At 40.2% G+C, this 26077-nt stretch overlaps 1 protein-coding gene across 1 annotated transcript in view; it reads right to left on the bottom strand.

Annotated features, from left to right (window-relative positions):
• The window catches only part of EDC3 (enhancer of mRNA decapping 3), a 53794-nt gene that overhangs the window by 4578 nt on the left and 23139 nt on the right, over nucleotides 1–26077 (bottom strand). Inside the window, exons 4-6 of the mRNA XM_044659105.1 lie at nucleotides 23272–23607; nucleotides 4114–4267; nucleotides 1477–1694 (exon numbers count right to left, since the gene is read on the bottom strand). Coding sequence (XP_044515040.1) covers nucleotides 1477–1694; nucleotides 4114–4267; nucleotides 23272–23607 — 708 coding nt within the window. The remainder of the gene's footprint in view (nucleotides 1–1476; nucleotides 1695–4113; nucleotides 4268–23271; nucleotides 23608–26077) is intronic.

Below are 26077 nucleotides of genomic sequence, written 5' to 3'. Positions count from 1 at the left end.
CAGTGTTTTGAAACATAAAGACAAAATACAAACAAAATCAATTCTATTGAAATAGTTAAAAACAATTTTTTTAACCCTCACCTTCTGTCTTAGAATCGAGGCAGAAGAGCAGTAAGGGCTAGGCAGGCAAAGAGGGTTAAGTGACTTGTCCAGAGTCATACAGCTAGGAAGTATCTGAGGCTAGATTTGAATTTCAGGTCTGCTACTCAATCTACCATGCCACCTAAATGTCCTTATCAAAAAAAAAAAAAATTTTTTTTTAAAAAGTAAAACCCTCACTTTCTGTCTTGGAATAAATACTCTGTATTGGTTCCAAGGCAGAAGAGCAGTAAGGGCTAGGCAGGCAATGGGGGTTAAGTGACTTGCCCACAGTCACACAGCTAGGAAGTGTCTGTGGCCAGATTTGAACCCAGGAGCTCACGTCTCTGGGCCTGGCTCTCCATCCACTGAGCCACCCAGCTGCCCCCTCAAAATATTTTTTAAAAGTTCCTGGATCCAGTTCAAGAACCTCTGATCAAGCCAAGAAGAGGAAATGGAGGCTCAGAGACAAGTACTGATCAAGAGTTCAAGGTCACCCAGAGTAAGTATCAAAGCAATAATTCAAACCCAATTCACTGGACTCCAAGTTCACTGCTCTCTCCTTTGCCTGCTGCTGCCTCCTGTTAAGCTCCTCAATGAGCCTGGGGAGAGAGTCGAGGGATTCACCAAAACCGTTTCTGTTCACATTTAAGACCCCTCAGGATGATGGTGGTCAGCTTCCCTCCAAACAGCCTAGCAGATGCCATTCTGTGAAGGGGGAGCGTGAGCTTTCTGTCACGTGCGCTGACCTTTCCATCTAGGCTGGAGTTTGTACTTCTCTGTACTCCAGGAAGCTCCCAAAGTATCTGTTGCTGCTGCTGAGGGCCGCTGGCCTCCGAGTTAAGTTGAAGTCAGCCCTTGACGCACTAGTGTGTGACTGCAACTTTGGCGTCCCCCTTTGAGCCTCAATACAATGTAAAAGCCTATGCGTGGGGCAGCTGGGTAGCTCAGTGGATTGAGAGTCAGGCCTAGAGACAGGAGGTCCTGGGTTCAAATCCAGCCTCAGACACTTCCCAGCTGTGTGACCCTGGGCAAGTCACTTGACCTCCATTGCCTACCCTTACCACTCTTCCACCTATAAGTCAATACACAGAAGTTAAGGGTTTAAAAAAATTTAAAAAAAAAAGTGTAAAAAAAAAAAAAAAGCCTATGCGATAGCAAGGGGCTAACCTGCTCTCCCGAGGGCCCTCCTGGCAATGATGCCTGCTAAGTAGCACTATTTCTACCTGCTGCCACCAGGTGGCAGAAACAGATTACAGAAGGAGTCCAACTAGCCCTGGAATTCCCTTTCCAGCAAAGGCCTCTACAGAGTTATCCTGTAGGGCCCAGGTCTCCTTCCTCTCAGTGGGAACTTCACCCCCCTCTGTGCGGCCTCTCCCTGGGATGCCATGCTCTTACCTTTGAGGCTGGAGACCTGCTGGCCCTGGGTCTTGCTGAAGAGGGACAATTCATTGGTGATAGACTCTAACATCTTGACAAAGTTGGGCAGGAAGAGGATGACGTGGACATCATGGTTGGCAAGGTGTCGCCCACAGCTTATGCCCTGAGCCCCTTTCACATGAGGACCACAAAGTAGAGCTACTGTAGGCCTTTGGTGGACGTTCTTGGGATTCAGTCTGCAAGGGAGGGATGGGAGGAGGACATAAGCCACTAGTTCTTCCCAGTTACTAGTCAAGCATTTCTACAGCTGGCGATACACATTCCCATCTACCCCCACCTTGACGCTCTGCCATCCAGGCTAATATCCCTAACATACTCCTGCTGTCTCAGGAACCCTTAATGGCTCCCTAATGGCTTATGGTAATAAGTCCAAAGGTTCTGCCTTGCATTCCATTCCCGGGGCCCTTCTTGCTTCTCTAGCCACCTTCCCACTACTCAACACACAGCCTTTTCCAGGGAGGTGTCTCTTCATTGTCCCTTCCCACCACATTCAATCCTGACCCTGTTCTTGGCATGCTTCATCTAAAATGCCCTTCACTCAAGCCTACCCTTCCAGCAAGGCCCTGCTCAGGCCCTGCCTTTTCCAGAAAGTCTTTCCTACTCAGAGTGATCTCTCCCTTTTAACTCTACAGCATTTACAGCCAACATCACTCTGTTTAGCGTTCATGTGCATTTTCTCATCTCAATAAAAAGTATGACCTTGGGGGAAAAGGGGAGAGAACAGAGATATTCCTACAACTTCTGTACACAGTGGGCACTTAATGCTTGATTGATAAGTACCTACCCAATGAGCCTAAGTTAGGGGTTGTCAACAAATGCCTGTTCCAGAGGAAGCATTCTCTTTGGTTCTTTATGATCATAAAATGTTATGCCTGGAAAGACCCCTGGAGCTCATCTAGGCATAGGATATCACAGCCTCAGAGCTGGGGTAAACCTCAAGGGACCAGCTAGTCTAATTCTTCATTTCACAGTTGAAGAGAAATGAGAGCCAGCAAGAGGAAGGGAGAAGAGGAAGGGACTGCCAAGACCACACAGGGTCAGTGCTGACACTTAAACCCATGTCTTGGAGCTCCATATTCCCTGCTTTCCCTACAACCCTATCTCACCTCCATGACTAGAGCTCTATTTCCTAACCCAAACTGCACTGAAGACCAGAGAGAAGACAAGACTGGGGAGAAAGTGAGAGAAAGAAGCCGAGAGAGAAACCAACAAGGATTGGGCCCAGAGATGGTGAGAGGTATATGTTGGGAACCTGCTCTAGATAAAGAGTTCTATGGGGGTTCTAAGAAGCTACTTAACCTCAAGTCCTCACCAGGGATGCTCTCAGGGTGAGGCTGGGACTCACTAGAGGACTGGGGCTTCTTTGATGGCTTTATTCATTTTCAAGAGGTCACTCCAGAACATCACCAGAGATTCAGGTAAAGTCTACTCTCCACGATGGCCTCACATAGCTGAGGCAATGATTACAGTATCTCAAGGTTAGCACATTCAAGCAAAGGAATTGTCAGGGACAGCCCTGCACATTCTATGGAGAGAAAGTCATCAGGTAAGGCCGAGTCCCATTTTTCTTTAGGTCTCAGTTCTCTCTTCTATAAAATGAAGAGGATTGGCCTTAATCTCCAAGTACCTTTCTAAATCTCATGCCACATTCAGTCACATTTAAAGGATGCCTTTTGCCATCCAGTCTTTGTTCTTTACTTCTTCAGGACTCTGATGCTTCTTTAGAGTAAATGCAATCTCATTAGGCTACAGATAACTGTGGGGCGATCTGGAAAAGCTGTGGGACATGAGTAAAGGAGACCTCACAGGTCCTCAAAGAAGGATTCAAGGTCTATATAGAACTTGCACTTCATTTCTCAGTGAGAGAATTTACTTGGATGAGGCCCAGGCTTTCAAAGTGGCTCAGCAGATGCTTACTAGAATCTCAGAGGGGAACAGAATTGTTTTTATGTTAAGACTCTGAGCTTATAAGCATTATTTAAAGAAGTTGGCATCTTTCTCCTCCCTAAATCTCATGATGTTATTCATGAATCCTTAGGATTCACGTGATCCATGAGCCAAAGGACAAGGGAGGGAAAGTAGTTTATAGCCAAACTAATTTTATGCCCACCTGACCTACCTTGCACTCAGTATAGGAAAAGCAGAGGTGCCCAAGCCCAATGGACATACTAGCGAATCTTGGATGATTAACTTGACAAGTTCACAAACAGAATCTCAAGATATCTTAGAGGGCAGTCTTGGGGCCATAGATTTCAGTCATGAAGGGACAGATTTAAGGAATGGTATGGCAGGAAGAACAGGAGCTAGTAGTGGCCAACTGGGCGATGAAGAAACAAGGTGAGAGTATATAGGAGGAAGGGCCTTGGGATTATGATAAAGGGAAAGCAACTCTGATCATGGGTCACAAGAAGCAACCAAAATAATTCCCTGGCTGCAAAGTGTGTAGTTATCTATGGTAATCATTCAACAGGATACTGTTAAAGCCTGAGATATCTCTTCTGTGCAAGGTACCTATGTGGTGGCTAAACATTCAAGTCTCAATCATCCCCACCCTTACTACCCCTAGTTCCCTAGGCACAACATGAACTGACTCACCTGTTAGGACCTCCCAGCAGGGTCAGTGCCATCTGGCTGGCACAAACTCCAGTCATCTCCAGCCTCCGTTCCAGGGTCAGACCATGCTTCTCGGCTACTGATAACAGCTTCTTGTGCAATTCATAGGAGACACTTGGGACAACCAGCCCAGAGTCTGTGACTCAGAAAGGAAGCAGAGAGGAGGGAAGAGAGAAATAAGTAAGAAGAGAGGGTCCAAAATGGGCCCCAGGTAAAATCTTCTCATCTTCTGAGCCCTGGAATAAGTTTTATTTTCTGAAATTTCCTGAAAGCTCAAGTAGCTAAAATAGAACTGGTCTGCAGCTTTTACTAGGTTTCTTCTGAAGAGCTACCCACTTAAGTGAACATAATTGAGAACACTACCTTATTGGTGCAAATACAGACCAGTTCCCAAATAAGATCTTTTTGAAGGCTGAGCTATAGACATAGATATACACACATGAATATTCTGAAAATTTATATCAAATGCCAAGAATACATACATTGTGAAAGGTTGTTTTTCTAATAACATTCACTCCAAGTCATCGTGGCCATCTTTTCCATTTTTATCATTAAGTATTTTCTTCATCTTAATCACTTCTATGGCACTTCAATAACAAAAAGTGAACACACAGATTTTAAAATAGACAAGTATGATTCGGAAAAGATGTTTGATCTATATTTAGACCAAAACAGTAAGATTAGGAATATCCTCAGAGTAACCTTGTAGGTAGGCCAAGTACAATCATCCTCATTTTACTGATGAGCACGTGGAAACTTGGAAAGGTTATGAGCTTTGTCCTCAGGCCCAGAGTAAGGGGTAAAAGACAAACTCGGGTTTTCTGATTTCAAACCTAGTATTTTCCCACAAAGCACAAACCAAAGATTAATGAATACAAGCCAATGAGGAATGCAAACTCTCATGAATGGGGGGGAGGAGGAGAAAAGGGTCATATTCAAATTCACTGCTGAAGTGTCTATTCCAGACAACTTCCATGGCAAACCTGACAAGGCATACATCTGACAGTCAGAAGTGGAAAGACTTTTCTCCTAAGAAATTAAGATAAATTCACCTTGACAATGTTATTTTTTCTAAAAGGACCCCACTGGTCCTTTCTAGCCCTTTTCTAGGCCTCATTTCCCAGAAGTTCTCTCTTAAACTGCCTAAAAGCCCTTTGGTTTAGAATTATTGTAGATGCTCAAACATATTCTCTATCCTTTGTCACTTAATGTCAATACCAAATCATCTGCTCATCTTTCTCTCACTCTTCTATGTTCTAGTCCATAGTTTTTCTTTTCCTAACAAAAAAAACAAACAAGCTAGACTATATTTTCAAGCCTTTTCAACACTGCTTTCCTGAGGGGAGGGCAGATTAGACTCAGAAATAATTTAATTTAGTTTCTTAGCTACTAAAAAAATTGAATATATTTTCTCTAGTAGAAATGAAAATAAATTTGTAGAGAACAACAGGATGATATTACTGTTAAGTCTCAAAGCAAAACATCAATTTCTATCATTTATTCAACAAACATTATGTACCTACAGTGAGAAGCACACTATGTTACATTCTGGGAAGATACAAAGATAAATAATACATATTACCCATCACCTTCCAGGAAAAGGAGGGAAGGACGGCATATACAAAGAGACAAGTTGGAATATAACAAATTTTATAGTCTTCAAGACTATAAAGTGAAGAGACTAAATGAGGATGTAAAAATGTCCAGCTACAGATTAGGAAATCTTCATGAAGGAGATGCCATTTGAATTGGCCTTTAAAGGATGAGCAGATATACTACTGGATGTGGCCAACAAGGGAATTTGTTTTTCTTTACTATGCATATTTTCTATAAAGATTTTTCTTCTTTCAGCGGAGGTGAAGTGAGGAGAAAAAAAATTACTGAAAAAGAGAGCTCAAATCTCACCTTCTATAGGTCTTTCCCAGTTGATTTCCCCTTTTCTCTACTGGTAGTACCTTCCATCTCAAGATTACCTTCCAACTACATTATAACTTTGTGTGTGTACACAGATATTTGCATGTTGTCTCCTCCACTGAAAGGAGTTTCTTGAGGACAAGGACTTGTACAAATGTCCTTGCCTTTCTTTTTATTCCCAGAGCTTGACATATAGTAAATCTCATTTGATCCTCACAACTCTGGGGGTAGGTGCTATTATTATCTCCATTTTATAGATGGAGAAACTGAAGCCCAGATAGGTTAAGTGACTTGGCATGGTCATACAGCTAAGAAGTATCAGAGGCAGGATCTGAACTCAGATCTCCATGACTTCAGGTCCAGAGTTAGAAGGTTAAGAAATCAACAGGAGGTTGGGAGATTGGGAAGGGAACAAATCAGAGATTAGGACTAGCATGAATAAAACCATGTGAGGAGGTATACTGAAGGGAAATTGAATCATCTACTCAGCTGCAATACAGAATATATGGGTGGAATAGTAAGAGAGATGGCAGGAAATTTAACATTTCACTTCCTTTTTATTTTGAAACATCAGAAAATAGCCATCAAAAAAACTTGAAGGAAAAAAAAAAGACCCAGGTGCTCCTAGATATACCAAAGGCCAGAATGGTAACAGTATGTGGTCTGAATTCTAGAAACTTCACACACTGATATATCCAATTATTATTCCTGGGTCTTAAGCAAGCAAGAAAAGAAAGTTAACTAGCAGACTTAAGTCAGGTTTTGAAATGAACTTTATTGCTTGGCCATCTGAAGTCCTCCCAACGCCCTCTAGAGGTCAATACCATTTTCAAAGTATCAGAGCAGGCTGGTGGTCAGAAAAAGTCATTTCAATATTAAGTTCTTACTTCAATGGATGCATGATCTCATTGGTAGGAACTTCACTGCAGATAAAACTAAAAGAAAAACAACAAACAAATGTAAAAGGGAACAGCTCTGCTCTCAGCAACAACAACAGAGCCTCTATGTTTGGTCATCACTTATTATCAGCGGCAATAGCAGTTATATGATGAAGTTGGAAAAAGTGCCTGAACATAAACAGACAGGAGAAATGCAAGCTCAAAGCAACACAAATTTTAAAACTAAACTTCATTTTTTATATCACTGTCATTTCTAGATATATTTTATTCCCCCAACCCCCAAACTGAATCTTCCCTAATAACAAAAGAAAAACAACCAAGACAGTGACTCTGGGTAACAGCTTTTATATACTGTCTAGTCCAGTGATGGGCAAACTTTTTAAAGAGGGGGTCAAAGGAAAGGAAATGCTCATCAGCCAGTCTGTTTCTAAGGCAACCCTTTCAAAGTTTCATTATATTGTATCCTACTCACTGTATTTGTCAGATTAGGAATAATGTCAAGTGGGTATTTTCATTTCATTTCAGGGGACCCCTCCCCCCTTGTCTGGCCCGCGGGTCATAGTTTGCCCATCACTGATATTAGTCCTTATAGTCTCTGACTTCTACTAATGGGGGAGAGAGGTACTTCATTTTTGCCCTTCTAGGACCTTTTTGGTTGTTTAATTATTCTCAGTTCAATCTCGATGTTTTCTTTTAAGCTGTTGTAGTCATTGTATATGAATATTTGGCTCTTCTGATTCTATTTATTTTAGCATTGGTTCATAGAAATCTTCTCAAAGATTTCTCTTATTTCCTCATGTTCACTAATTCTTCAGGAAAATCCTATTTCCTTCCATGTATATGCCACAGGGGCATTCAGTCATTCCCTGATCAATCAGCATAATTTTGTTTCCAGTTCTTTGCTACTATTTGTATTTAGTAGAACTTTGTTTATGTCCTGGATGTCCTAAGAGCATATACATATCCAGCAGGAGATTCACCAGGTCTAAGGGTACAAATCCTGTAGTTTCTTTTCTTGCACTTTTCCAAATGGTTATTATAAAGCAGTGGACTAACTTGCAGCTCCACCAAAAGTGTATTATTGTAAAACAACAATTTAAGAGTACTCAGGTATCAGTTTTCAAGATACCTCAAAAAGAAGATTTAAAGAGAATTGAAAAAAATCTCACATGGTACTAACCCCCCCCCCAACTATCTCCCAGCATACATTATCATATACTATTCCATAGCAGACCAATGAAGAAAACTTGTTCAATGACTCGCTCTTGACATCAGCAAAGCTCACCAAAAATCTCTCACAATGTAACAAAGGATGCCTGCCCCTAGTTCATTCATACAAAAAAAAAAAAAAAAAAAAGATTCTCTATAGAGGCGGTACAGGCACTCTTACTTGTAGGTATTTTATTGACTGTATTGGGTATGGAAACACTAGGACTTTCTAATAAGATCTGTATTGACTTAAAAGAAATCTATCTACAAAGGGCAAACCAAGTGAACAAAGAATAATTATTGTCCAAATTGTGTAAGCTGAACAGACAACTCACTGGTGGTCCATCAATGCATATATTTCGCTGGGCCCATAACTGAAGAGAAGGTGGTGACAGAGCTATATCACACTGGGGAAACTAGACAGAATTTTCAGTCATATTAAGTATTTGAATGCCACCATAGTCCCTATTTTTAACACCAATATTCTCCCCATAATTCAATAGGACTGCAGTCATGGAACACCATGATTTCAAAAGAGTTACAATTGTGGGCAATGCAAAAAGTAATAAAAGAATCTTCTCTGAGGTGTGCAAGGGAACAAAACATATTGCCAGGAGTGATATGTGAGAGAAATGGCATAAAACACATTGCTAAGACCAATTTTGATTAAATAAAAAAGTTTTTGTATCAATAAAATCAATGTAGTTAAAATCTGAAGACAATTAACCAGTAGGAATCTGTGCAGCAAATTTCTCTGATAAAGATCTGTCTGTGTGTACACACTCATACACATAAAAACATAGACACTGATATAGTTATTTATTAAGATGCTATCCATACCCTAATAAATAAATGGTCAAATGAAATAGGCTATCTTCAAAGGAAGAAACCAAAACTATAAATAAGCATATTAAAATGCACTAAACAATAAAGAAACACAAATTAAAACAATTCTGAGGTGGCTCTATCTCATACCTATCAGGTTGGAAAAACTAACAAAGACAGAAAATGACAATTTTTGGAGAGTCTATGGAAAGTCCGGCATACTGGTACATTGTTAGTGGAGCTTTGATTGATCCAATCATTCTGGAAGTTACCTGAAACTATGCCCCAAAAGTCACTAAACTATATAATACCCATTGATCCAGTGATGCCTAGACTATATTCCAATAAGATCAAAGAAAAAGGAATGTGTCTTGCATGTACAAAAATCTACACAGCCATTCTTTTTTTGTAGAGTTGAAGAACTGAAAACAAATGAATATTCATCAACTAGAGAACTGCTGAACAAACTGCTGAACAAATTTGGATTATGCAAAAAATGAAGGGGGGAGGAAATGACTTCAGAGAAAGTTAATAAGACTTGTAATTGATGTAGCCTGAAGAGAGCAAGAGAACAACGTATACAGTGTTAACAATGTAAAGAAAAACAATTCTGAAATAATAGCAAGCATTTATATAGCACTTTAAGGTTAGCAAAGCATTTTACATAGTTAACTCAAATGATATTCAGAACAATCCTGGGAGGAAGCTGGTGTTGTTTGTATCCCCATTTTACAGATGAGGAAACTGAGGCAGAAAGCGGTTAAGTGATTTACCCAGGGTCACACAGCTAGTAAAAATCTTGAGGCAAAATTCAAACTCAGGTCTTCCTTGACTACAAATCCAGCATTCTATTGACTATCCTACCCTAGCTGCCTGAAATCTTGAAATCTGTGGTTGATGGCTGACTCCCCAACTTCAGAGGGTTGATGAGAAAGCCATTTCCTGAGAGAAAAGAGATGAATTGCATTTTTGTGTATGGCAAATGTATGGGTGTGTTTTACCTGACTTTGTTACAAGAAAACTGTTTTTCTTTTATTCAGTGGGTGAGGGATATTTGGGGAGAAGAGGGAGCCCAGTCATATTATTCTCCCCCACAAAAAAGGGAAAATGAAGTAAAATAATTCATGAAGTTTATATATATTTTTTAATTCATGGAAGAGTTCAATGGAATCAGATGAGTAAGACAGCTTTGGAAATGTTACACTTTTTTTTTTTTAAAGCAAGCAGTATGTAGTAGGAGTCCACTTATATCTTTTCTGTTCTATTTTATGTATGGAAATATTTGATTGGAGGGAGGTTACATTCAGAATAAAATAAAGCTAAAACCTGAACTAGTATAGACATTTTCCAAGATCAACATGACTGAGAAAGGAATCAATCTAGTTATATGATAGTACAAGTGAACAGTTTGAATAGAGCACCCTTATTTACTAAATATTAAACCAGAGAAATGCCTTCAATCCACTGAGCAGCTCCTTCATGGAAGATTTACACAAACACCTGCACCTGACCTGCAGGACAAGAGAAGGGTGACCCTCTGCACAGCCTCTTATAGTGGTCCTCTAACAAAGGGTGAGACCTCAGCAGGGAGCCAATCGATATCAGGTAACTAATCAGATAATTCCTCTCTGGTCAGAGTGAACCTTAGTATCCAATTCACAGCCCCTCAAAGTTTACTTTGGACCGCCACTATGCAAAAAAGTGATAGGAAGAAGGCCTAGACTGTAATTTTCACCTTTAATTGCTAGGCCAGCCACGCTGTCCAAAGAGCTTCATACCCACCATCCTTCCAGCCTCTCTCTTGAAGCTGCCATTAGTGGTGTAGCAGGTGCAAATGTTGGCAGGTGTAGTCCAACCTTGCATGTTAATGGCTGATTAAAACAGTCTTTTTATAGCCTGCCCTACACATGTAACACACTATCAGGGCTAATTAGTAACTGCTGAAAGCTGTGTGAAAAAGCTGAATGAGGGCTCCAAGTCACAAGGCAACATCTAAACCTGTCAGACAAGTCACGCACCTGCCTGTCTCTTTTCCTGGGAAGTCACGCAAGGTTTAGCTTTCACTCCATTCCATTCATTTTGTCTGTCATTTATCTCTTCTAAATCCCAGAGCTGACTGTGGAATGTGTAGCATCTCAGAGACCACAAAGTGTGTTTCTGACCAGCTTTGAAAATCACGTTCTCTGACCAGGGCAATCTAGAGCGCCATCACTCTGGGCTTGGCATTGTCCCCACAAGAATTTCCACCCTTTTTTGGGTGTCAAAGCTCAAGAGTTCTTTTCATTCCCAAAGACCTTCACAAGGAAGAATTCAAGGCTGATCAGGGCCCTTCTGTTAAGTGTACTTGGCTGAGCCAAGGAAGAGGGTGGCACTGCCCTTGTTGCTACAAGTTCTGTGTGTGCCTATCACCAACTCATTCATTCATCTGTATTTCCTTCAAAAAGCCAATGGCTGCCAACCATCTCAGAGGTAGGGAGTAAGGGGGGGGGGGGGGGGTACTAACACATGGCAGGTTTTTGTGGCCTGGAGAAAGATAAGGCAAATGGCCCTCACAACATGCAGACTACAGGCCCGTACTGACCTTGCCCTAATTGTTCTCTGACAGGAATGTACAAGCATTAAAAATGCTTCTCTTCCAATCACACACGCAAGGCCCAACCAGTCAGACTGGCCTACTCCAAGCAGGCCAAGGGAGTAAGATACACTCGACAGTCAGGAATCAAGGACATAGTAGGTACAAATTACCAGCAATAATGCCACCAAAACAAAAAAGAGCTGAAGACTAGCCAAGTCTAATTATGTTTGGGTTGGAATTCCAGTGGATCTTCATTTTATTGTTTAGAAATCAAAGTAGTAAAAGCGGTTCCATGCCTTTTGTTAATATGAACACATATTTTATAGCTGCCTGAGAAACAAGGACAATATAATTATTCCATGACTCGCATAGCATTTCGGGAGATCTGATTAACCCTGAGGTATATTCTAAATGCATTCCATCCCAAACAGAATTTTATCAACAGTCTTACCTGTAGAGATCATTCCCACGGCACGAATCAAATACCTTAATGATTCATGACACACCACCTTCCACCCCTGCCATTACATGTGCCTAAACATCATTTCCTGCCCTATCTCCCTACCATATACAATCCTACACACAACTTTCCTCATGCCTTTTCCTCTGTCCCAGAAAAACTTGCCCCTTCTCATGTCCTTCCATTTTATGTTCACACTCTTCAGCTCCTTCAGAACACACTCTACTGCCTTGACCTTTTCGTCTAACCTGGAATCATTTGGCAAGCTGCCCAGCATGAAGTGCCTACCTAGATTCCACAACCATCTGGTTAAACACTGGAGTCAGCTGAAACCACCATCTACTACATAGTACATACAACAGAAAGTGGGTCAGTATGAGAAAGAACGCTATCCACATCCAGAGAAAGAACTGTGGGAGCAGAAACCAGAAGAAAAACAACTGCTTGATCACATGGTTCGATGGGGATATGATTGGGGATGTAGACTCTAAATGATCACCCCAATGCAAATATCAATAATATGGAAATAGGTCTTGATCAATGACACATGTAAAACCCAGTGGAATTGCACATTGGCTATGGGGGGGGGGGGAGAAGAGAGATGGGTAGGAAAAGAACATGGAACAATAATTGTAAACATGGAAAAATGTTCTTAATCAATAAAAAAAATTTTTTTAAAAAGTGGTTCAGTCCTAGGTTACATCCAAAAAACACCAGAAGGATGTGGATGGAATGCTGAGGATCCTGAAGAAAAACTGTATTAAGGGCTTAGAGCAGCACTGGCTGGGGTGTGGGTGGTCCTTCTCCGTTACCCTCTCTCCTCAGCGCCCGAGGAGATTTTTTTGCTTGTCCAGCCATCCAATACAAGCACTTCCTCTCTCTACTCTCTGGGGTAATGCAGGGGCTCACAAGCAGCTTAAAGTTGCAGTTTGGGCACACAAACTCAAAAATATTCACCAACACTAGCCTAGAGTCTTCTATTCTGCAATGGGGTTAAGAGAGAAACTTTACTGACAACTAGCCTAGCTATAGCAACAGGGTTCCCTGAGGGAGAGACCATAGGCAACATGTGCCTGGAAAGTCCAACGACTACCTTGACCATCATCTCCTCTCAGATTCTAATAGAGATAGTCCAAGAGCTTGAGAATAGCGCTCCTCCTAACCCAGCTTTCTCAGCATTATGTTAGGAAACCACCATATGGAGATGTACCCTGGTAACTTCTATAGCTATGACTCATGAAGAGCCAGAAAGGAAGATTCTGGCCACCAAATTCCTTTGGTGGTGTCAAGTAGTTCAACATCAGAAATTGATATGATCTTATCAGGGGAATTAATATCTGCTTTGTTACCCTACCCCTTAAGAGTTCCTGGACTTCATGTGAAAGCTGAACCTTTCCATATTCCTTCATTAGAATGTGAGCTCCTTGGGAGCAGGGACTGCCTGACTATTCTATTTGAATCTCCAGTGCTTTGCACACAGTAAGCAATTAAGATATGCTTAATTCATCCATCTATTCATTCAACAATGGTATTAACACAGATAAAGCACAGAAAGCAAATGTAGCTATGGCAACTTGAAATCTGATCCTCTATTCCATATTTATACTAACTAAACAAAATCTCTGCCAAAATCAGAGATCTCATTGCCTTCCCATTAAAGTTTTACAGAAACAGACTAGCTATCTGGAGAAAAGTTCATTCTATTTTGGCCCAAACTCATTTCTGCTTTTGTATCCAATCATCTCTTTGGACTTGGGCTAGGGTCCTTAAAACTTGGGACAATCCAAATGTGGCCAGCCAATAAATATTCACCTGTACTATGTGCTTGCTATAAGAGAAACAAAATACTTGGTTTATGCACTCAAGAGGTTGACAAATCTAATCTGAAAGATAACTAACATATATGACAGAATTAGAAAACAATGGCCACATTGGTATCAATTATAATCAGCAAGTATTAATTAAGCACCTACTCTGTGCCAGTAACTGTGCTAGGAGTTAGGGATATGAGTAGGAATAACAAGGCACTATGAATGCTCTATGAAGCATTCTATATATAAAGAGTTTATAACCTAGTGGGGTATACAAGTACATAAAAATTATATAAAATTAATACACATATACATTCATTCACACATGAAGTAGTTAAATCTATCTAAGGAGGTGAGGGGGCAGGGCACAACTAGCAGTTAGAGTTATCACAAAAGGCTGCTGCATTGAATGGCATCTTAATGGAGAGACAGGAGGGAATATGTTGGAAGTATCCTGGTCACCAGTGCAAAGACACAGGGCCAGGAAATGGTGTGTTGTACAGGAAGAACAGAGAGAAGACCAATTTGGCTGGAGTGGGAAGAGGCATCAATGAGGCTGGAGACAACTTGGGGCCAGGTGGTGTCAGACTATACAAGATTAACAGTTTATGTTTTGTCCTGGAGACAACAGGAAATTCTTGGGGTTGAATGAACAGAGGACACACATATATGGTCAGTTGTACACTGAAGGAAAATTACTTTGGCAGCCATGTGTAGGCCAAGCTAGAGTGAGGAGAGAAGAGAGCTGGGGAGGTCAATTAAGAGGCTACTTTGATAATCTTGGTGAGGGGCCACCTGGGCCTGCAACAAGCTGAAAATAAGAGATAGAAGGGGTCAAATGTGTAAAAGTAGAAAGAACAAGATTCAGCAGTGAGTGAAGAGTCAAGGTAAATTATTCTTGATTTTATGGCTGATCTTTTCCCTTTGGGAATATATTCCAAAATCTCCTCTCATTTTTAGTAAAAGCTGCCCAATTGTGTGAACCTGGTTGTAGTTCCTTGTTACCTGCATCCTTTTAGTTGTTTGCATTTTTTCTTTGATGTGAGGGCTCTGGGTTTTGGCCTTGACATTCCTGGAATGTCCTTCTGGGGTTTCTTTCAGATTATTGATGGTTTCTTTCTATCTTTATTCTTAGCTTTTAACAGTTCTGATCAGTTTATATTTATGATTTCTAGATATATAATGTCCAGGATTTTTTTTTCTTGACAGAAAGTGCTGTAATTTTATTGGGGGGGGGGAGTATATACTTATTTCAATTTTTACAAGTATTTTTCTCTCCCTCCCCTCCCCCAAATTAATAATTAACAAGGAAAAAACCTCCAAACAAATATGCATAGCCAAGCAAAATAAATTCCCACATTGGCCATATCTGAAGATATACATCTCATTTTAAGTTCATCACCTCTTGCAGGAAGTTGGTAGCATGTTTCATCTTCAGTCCTATGCAATCATGGTTTGACACTACATTAATCAAAGATCTAAAGTCTTTCAAAGTATTTTTTCCTTATAATATTATCATATAAATTGTTCTGGTTCTGTTCCCTTTGCTATGCATCAGTTTACAAAAGTCTTCCCACTAGCTATGTGGCCTTAGGCAAACCATTTAACTTTGGGAAGCTTCGGTTATCTATAAAATGGGAAAAATAGTACATGAAAGCATTACCTAGATCACAAAGTTGTTATAAGGTAAGTCCTAAATAAAGGTGGGCCATCACAATATGTTATTTTTCTGCATATCTCATCACCCCAGTCTAGTTAAAAATTGGTGAATGTGACAGCTCAACCACAAATAATGGAGTATTAGAAAGGCACTGAAAGACTTGAAAAGAGAAAGTGTCCCAAAGTTTGTTGGTTGTTTTTTTTTTAGAGAATGAGATTTATAAACTATAAACTAGTTAACCTGACTTACATTTCTGGCAAAATTACAAAAATTAAAAGGATGTTTAATTAACATGTAGGAAGGAACATCATAAAAAGTCAGCATGATTTAATGAAGAACAAATCAAAGTCAGTCGAGTCTAACTTTATTTCCTCTTCCAATACAGCTACAAACTGATAGATCAGAGAATGCTATAGATTTCATTTAATCTAACTTTAGGAAAGCATTTTTAAAAGTCTCTCGTATTATTCTTGTGAAAAAGATAGAGAAAAGCTAATTTGACAACATGATAGACTTGGCATAGTCATTTACGGTTCAAAGTTAACTTGGAAGAAGTTACCAGGGGGATGTGCTAGGATCTATGCATAGTCTGGTATTGTCTGACATTTTTACCTATGACTTGGATATAAAGTATAAGCGGCTCACATCTTGCAGGGAAAGTAAATATCTGACAGCAGATAGAATTTTAAAAGAACTTGACACTGGGTTAGCACTTTGGCCTTAAGCAAAGGTTATAAAATTTAATCAGAACAAATGCCAAGTCTCATACTTACCTTTCAAAATATCATCTTTAAGTGCAAGAAGGGGAAGTCAATAGCTAGGCAATCATTTGCCTGAAAATGATCTAGTGGTTTTAGGGGAATCAAAAGCTCAGTATGAGTCAACCACATAGTAATCAAGAAAGCAAAAGTAAGTGATCTTGGGCTGCATGCATAAAATGATGGACCTCAGAAAAATAAGGTTGAGTTTAAGTAGAGGCTGCTCTACAATGCCTAGATAGACCACACCTGAAATATCATGCTCAAGTATGGGCACCATAGGTTATGGAGGACACATAAAAAGAAGTTGTAGGGGTTAGGTGGGGCACATGCAAGATGGTGAAGAGCTACATGTTCCACAGCCCTTGAAGATCAGTTTAAGAAACTGAGGATAGGGATGGAGCCAAGATGGCAAACAAGGTACACAGACCCAACTGATCTCTACCAATTTACTCACCAAAAAACTATAATACCTCAGAATGAATTATGGAGCAACACAACCCACAAAAAGATGAGAGGAAGTAATTTTTCAGCCCAAAACAACTTAGAAGGCCAGCATAAGGGATCTAGTACACCAGAGTAGAGGAGGAACGCAAAGCAGTACAGCAGGGCAAGCCCCGCCAAAGCAACGGGATCTAAGTGCAGCTGAAGCAGCAGCAAAGGCATCCAGAGCTCTCAGCCATAGATGGTAAGGAGGGATGAGACAACTGGCTCAGAAAGATATTACAGGAGTCCATTTAATGGTACTGAGTACAAGATTATTTTTGCACTACCTAGATGTAGGAAGAAGTCCTGGGACACATTCTCAGGAGGTGGAGGAGCCCTAGAACACACTGAGACTACAGGGGAGCAAAGGACCCTATTCATACCTCCAAGGTAGAAATGAGTACTTGTAGTTACCTCCAGACCAGAAGACAGGCCTGGAGACTATAGAGTATTAAACACACCTCTCTTTACATCATACAACTTTGGAAGAACTGAGAGCTGATAGAATCCCAGTACCAGCTCTGAAAGCAGCTGCCCAAAGAACTTGAAGTTTGGAACCATGCTCTCTTCACCTCAGTTACAGATCTCAACCTTTAACAGTATTTTAAATTAAAAAAGAAGATGGCCTGGAAAATGAGCAAACAACAACCACACAAAAAAATTACACAGAAAGTTATTTTGGTGACAGGGAAGGCCAAAACACAAACTCAGAAGAATACAACAAAGTCAATACTGCTGTATCCAAAGGCTCCAAGAAAAACAGGAATTGCTCTCAAGACCAAAAAGAATTAATGGAGGACTCAAAAAGGACTTTAGAAATCAAACTGGGGAGGTAGAAGAAGAATCGGGATGATAAAAGAAAAATCACAAAAAAAGTCAACTTAGTAAAGGAGGTATAAAAAAATATTGAAGAAATTAATAACTTAAAAAAACAGAAGAGGCTAAACTGGTAAAAGAGAATGAAGAAAACTCCTTAAAAAGCAGAACTGGCCAAATGGAAAAAGATATACCATACATTGAAGAGATGTATAATAATAATCCACTGAGCTACCCAGCTTGGGGGGCGGGGGGAGGAGAGGAGCAGCACTGATGGAAAGAGAGCAAATTGGGGGAAACTAAACTAAAACAGAAACTAAACAGAAACTAAAGAGGTAAAGAGGGAAAAGTGGGATGGAGAGCAATACACAGTTATCAAAAAATGGTGCGAAAATTTTTTACAAATCCAATAAAGGCCTCATTTCTCAAAAATTTATTCAAGTTTCCTTCCTTTTACATGATTGTACATGTAAAATCTATATGAAATTGCTTATGATCTCAATGTGGGTAGGAAGGTTGGGAAGGGAGAGAGGGAGGGAGAGAATCTGAGATGCAATAGTCTTTGAAAAGTGTTAAAAACTGTCCTTACATCTAATTGGGGTAAAATTAAATTAAAAAAGAAAATGGAGATACTTGGTTGAAAAAGAAAAGACTTTTGAGTTGGGAGTGTGTGACTGAAATCTTCAAGGATATGAAGGGCTGTTAGAAGGGAAGACTGAATTGGTTCTTATCTACAGAGGGTAAAACTCTTATGAATAATGGAGAAATTACAAAAAGGCAGATTTAGGCTTAATGTCAGAGGAAAGTTCCTAATAATGAAAGCTCTCTAACAGAGGTAGACTACCCTAGGGGAATTATGGATTCCCTCCCACCAGGGACTTCTAAGCACTGAAGACTCAGTGATACCATCTGTAGTAATATCTAAAGAGTTCTCACCAGCTAACATTTATCTAGCAGCCACAGTATATTTGCAGTTATCTAGCTAAAACAATATAAAAGAAGAGCACAGTTTATCTTGGAGGAGCTGTTGAAACCCATCAGGATATCTGTCAATAGGTAAACATATATTAAGTACCTACTATATATCGGGACCCAAAAGCAAGAATCTTGCCCTAGAGGAGCTCACAAATCTAATGAAGGAAAGAGCATGCAAACAAACTATACAGGATAAAAAGAAAATAAGAGGAGGAAAGGAATGGAATTAAGAGGGGTTAGAGAAGACTCCCTATAGAAAGTGAGATTTTAGGTGGGCCTTAAAGGAAGCCAGGAAGGTCAGTAGTGGCAGTAGAGGAGAGAATTCTTGGCATAGTGGATAGCTAGAGAAAATGTCCAGAGCTGAAAGATGGAGAGTCTTGTTTATAAAGTGGTCAGGAGTCAAGGGACAAAAAAAAATGAGACCAATAGCAACCAGGGAGGTGTGCACAGTGGCAAAGTAACAAATCTTAGAATGCAGTTGCCCTTAAGAGATGAGGCAGTCACTCAGGAAGGATTAAGAGAGAAGGCAGTTGCAACATGGCAAAGCAGAGGGATAGCTGCTCCAGGGGAGGAAAGATTTGCTTCTTCAACTCTGCTCTGTAGAAAACACTACTAATGCACTAATGTGCTAGTTCAAGCTCTGATAGGGAAGGCAGATAGCCACAATGGCTCAGTCATAATAGCAGTGTTTTCTAAGAGTGTGAAGTCTTCACAATTACAGATAATTACAAAATTTTTGCAAAATCAATGGCCCTACTTGCCTTGGCTTACATGGGTCTTATCAGCAATTGCTTTCATGGTGTTACCATAAGGATGCCATAGCCATAACATTAAGCTAAAATCTCTTGAGAACAGGGAAGGTCTTGCCTTTCTCTGTGCATCTCCAAAACTGAGTAAATACTTAGCAGATGATTCTTTACTCATTTATCCATTCATTCATTCAGAAAGAGTAAAAAAATTGTTAGAGTTGAATTATTTTTTATTGTAAAATGTTTAAAGTTCACAGGGTTTGGAGCTGAGTTCATTCTGAACTATGGAGCTTAGAGTTCATTCAATCCAACTCATCTTTATTCCAGAAATGCTAATTCCCAATAATTTAGATTTAAAGGCACAAGAGAACAGCATTTATTTAGGTAAGATCTTTCTTCCTTAAAAGTGGAGGCAAGTCTGATTTAGCAGAAAGAAAGGTATCTGGAATTAGAAGACCAGAACCTAAGACAGTCTCTTCACTTTCCTGGGCTTCCCTAAAAGGAAAGGGGTCCCTCCAGCTTAGACATTCTCTGGGTCTGTACTGATTCTTTAAATGTTCTGTTCAACAGACTAACTTATAATTATCCTAACAGCTGCTTTGAATCAGGTGGATAAGAAGTCCCATCAGGAAGTTTTTATCCCAAGGCTATGACCTTTGCCCAGTTTCTCCTCAGAGATGCCAGGAATTTATTGTGCCATCAGGGGACCCAACAATAAAAATCTACCATAAGGATATGTCTTTGAGCACAGAAGATATCACTCCAAAAGGCAACAGGCAAGCAGGGTACTTGTTTACTGACATCAAATACTGCTCGCTACCAGAGGCTCTGCCTGTCAGACAGTATTTCCTTTCTGCTCTGGCTCTGCTAATGATCAAATAGAAAACCACAATGGTTGAGCCAGTGAACCTGTTATTTGTGTCATCTTGTGTATAGCAGGCTAGCTAAGTTTTTTTTATCTAAAGCTAAATCAGGCCTATGGATGCTGTGCTTGTGATTAACTCTGACAGTCTATCAATGCAAACACAAGTCTCTTCAGAAAATCCTGAATCTACTTCCTTGATCATATCCACATATCTGTATTTTATTATGCTTGCTGATAACAACTCTAGGCAATAAGCTTCATAGGAAGGAAAATCCGTCGAAAGATTTTTTTTTAATTAGGCAAATGAAAAGAGTAAAATAATCTGGAAGACCAGAATTTCTCTACCCTTCCACCTGTTCACTTCAGGTAGGGAAACACACACTATTTGCCTAGCAAGATCCTTCTCCTACTTTCTTACTATAATTCTCACCCCCTTAGCCACTCCCTTCCAAGGTAAAACTGACTTCTTTCCAGCCACTTTTCTGAAAAATTTATATCTTGTACACCACATAACTATGATTTTTTTAGTTTCTGTCAAGAGCGCTTGGAGACAGGTAGGTAGCACAGGGGATAGAGAGCCAGGCTTGAAGTCAGGAAACCCTGGGTTCAAATCTGGCATCAGGCCCTTCCTTCCTTGTTGTATGACCCTGGGCAAATGACAACCCTTTTTATCTAGCCTTTGCCCTTCTAACTTAGAGCTATTACTGAGAACTATAGAAAGAAAGGGTTTAAAAAATTTTTATTTTATCTAGAAACCAAAGGGAGAGGAAAAACAAAGGAAACACCTACACACTACATTTTAAAGATCAGTCTCAAATGTACAGGAATGGAGAGAAACAGAAAAAAGCAGTTTGTGCAGAGAAAGATGTGGGCATTTTAGTGGGCTACAAATTTAGTAAGTGACAAAAGCAACAAAGTTGGCCCACCAGATAGTATGGCTACATCAGTGAAGCACAAAGTCCAAAGCAGGGAGGTGACACTGCTTCTAGCAGAGATGGCTGGAATTACCAGAGGGGTCAGGGTTAGTTGAACTTTCAAGTCCTTCTGAGATTCTATGACAAGAGGGCAAAAGATCCCTAAACATGTTCAAACTAAGCTACTGCATACTCACTCCAGCAGCTTCAGGTACTGTTGGTGAACTAGCACACAAAGCACCAGGTCTGGAGTCAGGATGACCAAATTTCAAATCCTGTCCTGGACACTGACTAGGGGTCTGGCTCAGGGCAAGTCACTACATCTCTGCTGCCCCAGTTTCCTCAACTGTAAGATGTAGATAACAATAGGACCTTGCAGGATGATTGTTGAGGACCAAAAGAGAAAATCTTTGTAAAGCACTTAGCACAGTGCCTGGCACCTCCCCCCTTCTGCAATTGAACTCTGAGCTGCAGTATCTATTTTTGCTCAGGATCAAAGACTGCTACAGGGGAGGAGGGGAGGGGAGAAATACAACAAGCCACTTCTTGAGTCCCTTACAGAAATAATGTTGTTCTTCCTTCTTTTAGCCCAAAAATGACTCAGGCTTTCTGTGTTGTTCAGTCATTTTCAATCATGTCCAACTCTGTGATCCCATTTGGGGTTTTCTGGGCAAAGATATTGGACTGGTTTGCCAAATCCCTCTCCAGATCATTTGACAGATGAGGAAATTGGGGCAAACAGGTTAAGTGACTTAGACAGGGTCACATAGCTAGAAAGTGCCTGAGGCCAGATTTGAACTCAAATCTTTCTGATTCTAGGCTTAAGGCTCTATCCACTGAGGCACCACACTGCCCTCAGCTACTTTGTAGATAACAATTAACCAATATTTAGCACACAATTTATCATTAATACTTCTGTTGTGTTAACTTGTATTGTAATTATTAACATCAGTAGCTATCAACAAAAATAAAGTCTATTAATAATCCCAAACCCTAATCCCAGGCAAGGATCTCAGTCATGCCAGCAAAATATTTTTGCCTGAGTTACTGAATAACTAACAAAACAGAGTGATGAGTCTGATATCCTAGTTTCCCTTTTTGATGAAATAAGCAATGGTCAATCATCCATTCATTGCAACAAGTATTTATAAGGGAGGACTATTCGAGATGCTTTGCTTTTCATCCTGCTAATCCCACAGGCATCTCAAATTCAAAAGAATCCATGATCCTTCCCCCAACTCAGCTCTTCTGCCTAGCTTCCACATTTTAGCTGAGGGCCCCACCATCCTTTCAGGAACTCAATTTTGTAATCTCTAAGCCTCATTTCTGCCACCTTTACATACCACCACATTCAATTTCAAGTCTTACTTTTCCTACTTGTCTCTTCCTCCCCTCTCCTCCCAAGGCCTCCCCCCAGCTCAGGCCTCCTCATCTCTTACCCAGACTACCCTGAGAGCCTGGTCTCCTTGCAGCTAGAAGAGATTTCATTTTATAATGTGGCAATGGGCTCAGATTTTAATAAAAGAAATTATAATGTACAATGAAGAAAAGGCCAAATTCTACCAGGCAAGCTACTTCAGGGACAGAAAAAGTCAATTAGAGGAATTAATTCGAAATTAGCTAGAGGCAACCATGGCATAGCATGGTTGCAGCATGAAAAGGGCAATGGGCTTCAGTCAGAAGACCTAGAGTAGAGTCTTGGCTCTGCTCCTTATTATCTATGTGAGCCTGAGTAAAGTGATTAACATCTTGGAGTCTCAGTTTCATCTACAAAATGGAGATAATGTTTGTCATGGACACTTCAGAAGGCTACTGGGAAGGGTTCAATTTCTTCATTTGCAACAATATTTGTACAAAGTAATGCTCAAAGTTGTTATGATGAAATATGATAGATTATTTCCTTATCTGTATCCTCCAATGCCCTTTCTAGTTCTAAAAGCAAAGATCCTACATATGTAAAGTATCTATAAACCATGAATGTCAGGGTTTTTATATATCTCTATATTAGGATACCACAGTACCCTCATTACATAGAAAGAATAAATGAATATGCCTCAAAACACCTTCCTAAACAAATTACCTTGCAGGAATAACTTACTTTGAAGGATCTAGTCCATGCTATAGTTTTCACATAAAGGCTTTCAAATAAATAAGGAAAGTTACCCAACAAAACCCAGAAAACCAGAGTACCAGAACTGAATAGAAGAAGAAGTGACTGACTCACCAGTACAGAATTCTTTGCTTGTATTCTGGGGCACCATAATCCGCCGGTAGACAATAGGTTCAGATTCTAATATGTTTTCATCATGACGGTACCTAGTGGGTCTTTCATTTGGGGTGCCCCGGGAGCGGGTACCACTCCTTCTCTCATAAGTGTCGATCTCTTCAAATACAGCTGCTTTGTCAAAAAGGGCCAGGTTCCCTTCAAAGTCAAAATCTGTGTCTGGGATTTCTTCAATGTCATCCCCAAAACATTCATCATCTTTATTCTTCATCTGGCCATTCTTTAGGCCACTTTTCTTTGGAGTTGCCTGATTTGGATGTCTACTGCTAGATGACCCTAGAAGAAAAACAAAGACCATCAAATCCATGTGGCTAATATAATAATTATAATAATGTTATCATCTTCTGTACAAATGAAATCCAAGAAACAACAGTTCTTGCTTTCAATAAATTTGCATTTTGCAAATTCAACTTTATGTAAAGAATTCTGAAAGAAATTCTCATTCCCACCCCAAAAAACAACTATGTTAACTTTACTACACATTCTCATTCATTCTCATTCTCATTCATTCATTCTCTCTCTCTCTCTCTCTCTCTTTCTCTCCCCCTCCCCCTCTTCTTGGCTCAAGCACTCTAAGGCTTCCTACCCAGAGTACACTCGTGCGTGTGCGCGCAACAGACACACACACACACACACACACACCCTAAAAAACAAACAAACAAAAAAAATCTTCAAGTGAAAGTAGAAGAATACTGCCAGAGGAGACTTTTGCCCTTCTCTGCCCACTCATCAGTGTCCAGCTCCCGTGTAACTGTCCCAGGCCCCCATATGTCGCTCATTGTTTCTCTCCTATCTGTGTCCATGTCTCAACCAAGCCCCATGTATAGCTGGCCCTGACCCCCTTATATTTTTCCTCCTGCACTCACTTCTCTATGTCCTTAAACTGTGTGCTGACGTCCTCCCTCCACAGGCACATGACCCCCTTTTTCCCTCCCTTCCCCCTGTCCCTAGGCAAAGTCACTTTAAGTAAAAATCACTTTAGGTAGAGTTCTGTTGAATGATCCATTTATGTAAAGTGATAACTGTCTGTATAGCCAAGTATTATGTCAGCTTTCCAACAGGATCTCTATTTAGCAAACCTAGTACAATTTATTCTTAACTTTTTTTTTAAATGTCCAAAGAGAATTCATAAAATTCTGCTGCTCTTAGAATAAGAGGCCAGAGCAACAGTAATTGAATGACAAATTGTGACATGAGTAATCTGATTATATTATCTTCTAGAGCCAAGCAATTCAACTACATGATAGTTCTTCAAATACTAATAGGCAACTAACCCATAACCCATCCCACTCTTCCTCTCAAGTATTCTCTTTTCTGGACTAAAAAACATCCTCTGTCTCTTCAACTGACTGATACACAGCATTATTTCAGAACTGGGAAGGTTGTTTCCCCAGAATACTTTCTGGTTTATTCAAATATGCTCAAATATTTGGTGCCCATATGGCTAAGCACAGGCCTCAGATGGGCTCTGACATTCTGCCTCTTCTACTGAGGCTGCAGATCAAGGGAGATCTTTAGGCTAACTCTTTATCACACAGAGGAGTCACTCCAACCCAGCCCACTCCCGTACCCACCTCCAGCTCTAATGAGCAGTACTCCCTCCTCCCTTGCCACATCCACCTTTTCCACCTGGTCCTTGAAAGGCTAACATTTTGAACTCCAGTGTCAGATTTCATAGTCATCTCTATTACACGTTATCTTGATACATTCATTTATTCAACAAGCATTTATAAAATGTAGATTAAATGCCAGGCCCTGTGCAAGGCATTGAGGATACAGACAAAACGAAATAGTTAGCAGTTCCTGACCTCAAGGAGCTGACATTCTATTGAGGAATAAAACCCACAAGTATAAAAACAAAAAGTTAAATGCAAAATATATGCAAAATAAGCCCTTGTTTGTGGTTGCAAAGAATTAGAAATTGAAGGGATGTCCATCAATTGAGGAATGACTAAGTAAATGGCTAAACAAAGATCTGCATGAACTGATGCAATGTGAAATAAGTAGAACCAGGAGAACATTGTACACAGCAACAACAATATTGTATGATGATCAACTGTGAAAACTTGGCTTCTCTCGAGCAATGCAAAGATCTGGGACCATCCTGAAAGACTTATGCAGGGAATGCTCTCCACCTCCAGATAAACAACTGTTGGAGTTGAATGGATGCAGATCAAAGGACAATATCTTTCACATCAGTTTATTTATGGTTTTATTTGAGGGTTTTGGTTTTGTATGAGTGTGTTTTTATAATAATGATCAATATGGAAGTGTGTTTTGCATGATAAAAAAATTTAATTTTTAAAAAGTATATGTGAATAGCAACAAATCATTCTCAGAGGGACATAATTACGGGGGTGGGGTATAAGGGAGAGAACCTGGCTTGGCTTCTTATAGAATGTACCATGTGAGCTAAGCTTGAAGGAATCCAGGCATTTTAAGAGGCAGATGGGAGGGAGGGATTCATTCCAGGCACAGGGATCAGCCCGGGCAAAAGGGGGGGAAAGGAAGATGGAACATAGTGAACACAGAGGAACAGCAAGTGGACCAGTTTGGCAGAATGCAGACTAAAGAAGTGTCATGAATAAATCAGTCTGCAAAGCTAGGCTAGAGCCAAACTGGAAATGGTCTTTACATGCCAAAAGAGGAGTTTCTGTTTTGTCCTTGAGGTAAGATGCGGCCACTGAAGTTTCTTGAGTGGGAGCTGCCATGGTTATGTAAGTGCTTTCAGAATATCAATTTAGTG

Source organism: Gracilinanus agilis, chromosome 2, assembly GCF_016433145.1.
Source record: "Gracilinanus agilis isolate LMUSP501 chromosome 2, AgileGrace, whole genome shotgun sequence".
NCBI classification, from domain to species: Eukaryota; Metazoa; Chordata; class Mammalia; order Didelphimorphia; family Didelphidae; genus Gracilinanus; species Gracilinanus agilis.
This window is presented reverse-complemented; position numbering and strand designations above follow the sequence as displayed.